Source organism: Agelaius phoeniceus, chromosome 35, assembly GCF_051311805.1.
Source record: "Agelaius phoeniceus isolate bAgePho1 chromosome 35, bAgePho1.hap1, whole genome shotgun sequence".
Taxonomy (NCBI): Eukaryota; Metazoa; Chordata; class Aves; order Passeriformes; family Icteridae; genus Agelaius; species Agelaius phoeniceus.
This window is the reverse complement of record NC_135299.1, coordinates 606,210-612,333: the sequence shown is the minus strand read 5'-3', so window position 1 is coordinate 612,333 and position 6,124 is coordinate 606,210. Positions and strand designations below refer to the sequence as shown.

Genomic DNA, 6,124 nt, shown 5'->3' with positions numbered 1-6,124 from the left:
TGTTTCCACGTGCAGCTCTGGGTGCAGGCGGTTGCCAGGGGCAGCTCTGGTTGCCAGGTAACCGTTGCCAGGGAGCCGTTGTCAGGGAATGGTTGCCACGGGCAGCCCCGGTTGCCGGGTAACCGTTGCCGTGGGCAGCCCCAGTTGCCGGGTAACGGTTGCCACGGGCAGCCCCGGTTGCCGGGTAACCGTTGCCGTGGGCAGCCCCGGTTGCCGGGTAACCGTTGCCAGGAGGTTCCTGGTTGCCGGGTAACCGTTGCCACAGGCAGCCCCGGTTGCCGGGTAACCGTTGCCGTGGGCAGCCCCGGTTGCCAGGTAACCGTTCCCATGGGCAGCCCCGGTTGCCGGGTAACCGTTGCCATGGGCAGCCCCGGTTGCCGGGTAACCGTTGCCGTGGGCAGCCCTGGTTGCTGGGTAACCGTTGCCAGGAGGTTCCCGGTTGCCAGGCAACGGTTGCCAGGCGCCGGCTGTTGTCCGGTTGTCCCCAGGGCGGTTCCAGGATTGTCCCAAGGAATGTTCCAGGCTTTGGGGGGGGCGGGGGCGTTCCAGGCTGTTCCCAGGGGCTGTTCTGGGGTGGGGGGGGCGGGTCCCTGTCCCTGTGTCTGTCAGTCTGTCCGTGTGTCTGTCCCTGTGTCTGTCAGTCTGTCCCATGTCCGTCTGTCCGTCCGTGCGGTGTGTCCCGGCCGCGGGGCTGTGTCTGTCAGTCTGTCTATCTGTCAGTCTGTCCCATGTCCATCTGTCCATCAATAGGGTGTGAAGAGCAGCGGGGCGTGTCCCTGTGTCTGTCAGTCAGTCTGTCAGTCTGTCTGTCCATCCCATGTCCATCAATAGGGTGTGAAGAGCAGGGGGGCGTGTCCCTGTGTCAGTCAGTCTGTCAGTCTGTCCCATGTCCATCTGTCCATCAATAGGGTGTGAAGAGCAGGGGGGCGTGTCCCTGTGTCAGTCAGTCTGTCAGTCCGTCCCATGTCTGTCTGTCCATCAATAGGGTGTGAAGAGCAGGGGGGCGTTGTCCCTGTGTCTGTCAGTCAGTCTGTCAGTCTGTCAGTCAGTCTGTCAGTCCGTCTGTCCATCAATAGGGTGTGAAGAGCAGGGGGGCGTGTCCCTGTGTCTGTCTGTCCGTCTGTCCGTCAATAGGGTGTGAAGAGCAGGGGGGCGTGTCCCTGTGTCTGTCTGTCCGTCTGTCCATCAATAGGGTGTGAAGAGCAGGGGGGCGTGTCCCTGTGTCTGTCAGTCAGTCTGTCAGTCTGTCCCATGTCCATCTGTCCGTCCCATGTCCATCAATAGGGTGTGAAGAGCAGGGGGGCGTGTCCCTGTGTCTGTCAGTCAGTCTGTCAGTCTGTCCCATGTCCATCTGTCAGTCCCATGTCCATCAATAGGGTGTGAAGAGCAGGGGGGCGTGTCCCTGTGTCTGTCAGTCAGTCAGTCTGTCTGTCTGTCCATCAATAGGGTGTGAAGAGCAGGGGGGCGTGTCCCTGTGTCTGTCAGTCAGTCTGTCTGTCCCATGTCAATAGGGTGTGAAGAGCAGGGGGGCGTGTCCCGGCCGCAGCGGCCCCGGCGCTGGGCGGAGCAGGGCGGGGGCCAGGGGGGGCCCGGGCAGGAGGGGGGGGCCCCGGGGGGGGCGCAGGGCCAGGGGGGGGGCGGCGATGGCGGCGGCGGCGGCCGCGAGCGCCAGGGGGGGCGGGAGGAGCCCCCCCCCGCCAGGGCCTTGGGCAGCTCCTTCGGGAACGGCAGCGGCGCCTGGGGGGGCACGGCGGGGCTGGGGTCGGGGGAGCCCCCACTGAGACCCCAGAGCCCCCCCAGGGCATCCTCAGAGCCCCCAGGGCATCCCCGAACCCCCCCAGGGCATCCCCAAACCCCCCCGGCCCCGGGGAGCCCCCACTGAGACCCCAAACCCCCCCAGAGCCCCCCCCCCAGACACCCCAGGACCCTCCCCAAACCCCCCTGTGGAGCTCCCGAACCCCCCAGACCCCCCAAACCCCCAATAGGCCCCCAGACCCCCCCACAGACACATCCCAGGACCCCCCCAAACCCCCCTATAGACCCCCCCACCCCACAGATCTCCCCCAAACCCCCCCTTATAGACCCCCAAGGACCCCACAAATCCCACACACACCCCCCAGACCCCCCCAAACCCTCCTATAGACACCCCCAGAGCCCCCCAAAACCCCTTACAGACACCCCAGGACCCCCCCAAACCCCCCAATCGCCCCCCCAGAGCCCCCCAATCCCGCCCCCCCCAGCCCCCCACTCGCCCCTCACCATCTCGGGGGGGCTCCGGGGTTTCTTGTGGCGCCCCAGGAGGGGGTTGGGCTTCCGGCCACCCCGTCCCGGTGCCGGCGGCTGGAGATGTGCTGGGGGGGGGCACGGGGGGGTCAGCGCACCCCAAAACACGGGGGACCCCAGGAGTGGGCATGGGCGGGGTCTGGGGGGTTTGGGGGTGTCTGGGGGGGGGTTGGAGGCAGTTTGGGGTCCCAGGGTCAGTGTGGGGGCAGTTTGGGGATTTGGGTCACTTTGGGGTCAGTTTGGGATCTGGGGTCAGTTTGGGGGCTCCCCCCAGGATTTGGGGTCCCAGTGGGGTCAGTTTGGGGATCTGGGGTCCCAGTGGGGTCAGTTTGGGATTTGGGGGTGCCAGTGGGGTCAGTTTGGGATTTGGGGGAGTCAGTTTGGGATTGGGAGTGCCAGTGGGGTCAGTTTGGGATTGGGTGTGCCAGTGGGGTAATTTTGGGGATCTGGGGTGCCAGTGGGGTAATTTTGGGATTTGTGGTCCAGTGGGGTCAGTTTGGGGATTTGGGGGGGTCAGTTTGGGATTTGGGGGGGTCAGTTTGGGATTTGTGGTCCCAGTGGGGTCAGTTTAGGCCCGGCTCTCACCTGCTTGAGCTGCAGCTCGGAGTTGAGGCGCACGTTGCAGATCTGGCAGTGGAACGAGCGCTCGGGACCCTCGGCCGGGGGGGCGCCCCCAGAGCCCCCCCCCCCGCGGGAAGGCGCGGATGGGACCCAGCCCCGAGCGGGCCTCGACCAAGGTCTTGTGCTTTGTACCTGGGGGGGACACGGGGCTGAGCCCCCCGGGACCCCCAGGGACAGCCCTGAGCCCCAAAACCCCACCCTGGAGCCCCCAAACCCACAGGGATCCCCCTGAGACACCCGAATGTCCCAAATGTCCCCCCCGTCACCAATGTCCCCCTGTCCTCGTGGTGTCCCCGATGTCCCCACAGTGTCCCAAGTGTCCTCCTGTCCCAGCAATGTCCCCACAGTGTCCCCACCTTGCAGAGCCCGCAGCGCAGGGGTGGCTGTGTCCCCAATGTCCCAAATGTCCTAAATCCCCCCAATGTCCCCAATGCCCCTGATGTCCCCAGTGTCCCCCCGCTGTCCCCAATGTCCCCGATGTCCTTGGTGTCCCCTCGATGTCCCCACGATGTCCCCACCTTTGTTGTGAGCCTCCAGCTGGCTCAGGGAGTTCACGGCCACCTTGCAGAGCCCGCAGTACAGGAGCCGCTTGGCCTTCGCCCTCTCCTCCTCCTCCTCCTCCTCCCGGCCCCCCCCCGGCTCTGCCCCCCCCGCGGGGGGAGGGGCGGGGGGGCGAGGGGGGGCCCGGGGGCTCCGGGGGCGGCGGGGGCGGGGGGCTGCTCCCCTGGGGGGGGGAGAGGGGGTTATGGGGTGTTATAGGGAATTAGGGGGATTTTGGGTGTTATAGGGAATTAGGGGGATTTTGGGGGGGTTATAGAGGAATTTGGGGGGCAATCTTGGGATCTGGGCTCCCATCACCCACCTGAGCGCTCGGGGGGGTCCCCACCCGGGGGGCCGCGGGCCCGGGCGGTTCTGGGGGGTCCCCGGCGTCCCCCCCCCGGCGGGCGCGGGCGGCCTCGAGGCCCTTGAGGCGCCGGGCGTGGCGATTGCCCTGGTAGTGAGCGGCAGCCTGGCTCTGGGGACACAGGGACAGTGTGACACAGGGACAGGGACATGGGGACAGCATGGGGACAGTGACAGGGACAGTGTGACACAGTGACAGGGACAGTCACACACAAGCCCCATTGCCCTGGGAGTGAGCGGCAGCCTGGCTCTGGGGACACAGGGGACAGTGACAGTGTGACACAGGGACAGGGACATGGGGACAGCATGGGGACAGTGTGACACAGCCCCATTGCCCTGGTAGTGAGCGGCAGCCTGGCTCTGGGGACACAGGGACAGCATGGGGACAGTGACAGCATGGGGACAGGGACAGTGTGACACAGCCTGGGACAGTCACACACAGCCCCATTGCCCTGGGAGTGAGCGGCAGCCTGGCTCTGGGGACACAGGGACAATGACAGTGTGACACAGGGACAGGGACATGGGGACAGCATGGGGACAGTGACAGGGACAGTGTGACACAGCCTGGGACAGTCACACACAGCCCCATTGCCCTGGGAGTGAGCGGCAGCCTGGCTCTGGGGACAGGGACAATGACAGGGACAGTGTGACACAGGGACAGGGACATGGGGACAGCATGGGGACAGTGTGACACAGCCCCATTGCCCTGGTAGTGAGCGGCAGCCTGGCTCTGGGGGACACAGGGACAGCATGGGGACAGTGTGACACAGGGACAGTGTGACACAGGGACAGGGACAGTCACACACAGCCCCATTGCCCTGGGAGTGAGCAGCAGCCTGGCTCTGGGGACACACAGGGGACAGTGTGACACAGGGACATGGGGACAGTGACAGCATGGGGACAGGGACAGTGTGACACAGCCTGGGACAGTCACACACAGCCCCATTGCCCTGGTAGTGAGCGGCAGCCTGGCTCTGGGGACACAGGGACAGTGACAGTGTGACACAGGGACAGGGACATGGGGACAGTGACAGGGACAGTGTGACACAGGGACAGGGACATGGGGACAGTGACAGGGACAGTGTGACACAGGGACAGGGACAGTGTGACACAGCCCCATTGCCCTGGGAGTGAGCGGCAGCCTGGCTCTGGGGACACACAGGGGACAGGGACAGTCACACACAGCCCAGGGACAGTGACACACAGCCTGGGGACATGGGGACAGTGACAGAGCATGGGGACAGTGTGGGGACACAGAGCCCCGGTGACAGGGGACAGTGCAGGGACAGAGTGACACCCCTGGGACACAGGGACAACGTGGGGACACTGTGACACCCCTCGGACATGGGGACACTGTGACACCCCTGGGACACTGCCACCACCCCGGTCACTGTGTCACCCCTTGGGGACACCCTGGGGACACCCAAGTGCCAGCACTCAGGACTGGGCTCCTGGGCCGTGTCCCAGTTTGTCCCGGGGCTCTGTCCCTGGGTTTTGGGGGGGTCCCCGGGTCTGTCCCGGTTTTGGGGTCCCCCCTGGTTTTGGGCTCTGTCCCGGTTTTGGGGGGGGGTCCCCGGGTCTGTCCCGGTTTTGGGGGGGGTCCCCGGGTCTGTCCCGGTTTTGGGGGGGGGTCCCGGGGTCTGTCCCGGTTCTGGGGGGGGTCCCCGGGTCTGTCCCGGTTTTGGGGGGGGTCCCCGGGTCTGTCCCGGTTCTGGGGGGGTCCCGGGGCTCTGTCCCGGTTTTGGGGGGGGTCCCGGTTTTGGGGGGGGTTCCTGGGGTCCCACCTCGGAGTTGAAGCGGATCTGGCAGACGCTGCAGGCGATCACCGGGCGCCGGGGCTTGGCCAGAGCCCCCAGCCCCCCCTTTGGGCAGGGCCTCCATCTGGGGGGGGGCACAGAGGGGGGGTCAGCACCCCAAAATACCCAAAAAACCCCCAAAATATCCCCAAAACCCAAAAAATCCCACCCAAACCAGCCCATATCCCAAAAAGTCTCACAAATCCCAAAACACCCCAAAAACTGCCCCCCAGCGCCCCCTTGGGCAGGGCCTCCATCTGGGGGGGGAGCACTGGGGGGGTCAGCGCCCCAAAAAAAACCCAAAAAACCCCAAAACACCCCCAAAAATCCGCCCCGTCCCGCGCCCTCCCGGCCCGTTCGGCAGCGCCTCAGGAATCGCGCCCTGCCCAAGCCGGGGGACCGGGAGGGACCGGGAGGGACCGGGAGGGACCGGGACCGCCCCCACAAACGGGGCGGCGATTTGGGGCTCCCGGGGGTCCCCCCCCGCGCGGGTTTGGGGGTCCCGGGGTCCCCCCCCCGCG

General features: G+C 66.2%; 1 protein-coding gene across 1 annotated transcript in view; it reads right to left on the bottom strand.

Annotated features, from left to right (window-relative positions):
• Positions 1–1,258: 1,258 nt before the first annotated feature.
• ZNF385A (zinc finger protein 385A) overlaps positions 1,259–6,124 on the bottom strand; it is a 10,728-nt gene continuing 5,862 nt past the window's right edge. The window contains 9 exon segments of the mRNA XM_077192786.1: positions 1,259–1,693; positions 1,696–1,737; positions 2,260–2,312; positions 2,315–2,351; positions 2,869–2,971; positions 2,973–3,036; positions 3,423–3,628; positions 3,732–3,919; positions 5,592–5,688. Of these exon segments, the coding sequence (XP_077048901.1) occupies positions 1,505–1,693; positions 1,696–1,737; positions 2,260–2,312; positions 2,315–2,351; positions 2,869–2,971; positions 2,973–3,036; positions 3,423–3,628; positions 3,732–3,919; positions 5,592–5,688 (979 nt within the window). The 3' untranslated portion in view covers positions 1,259–1,504.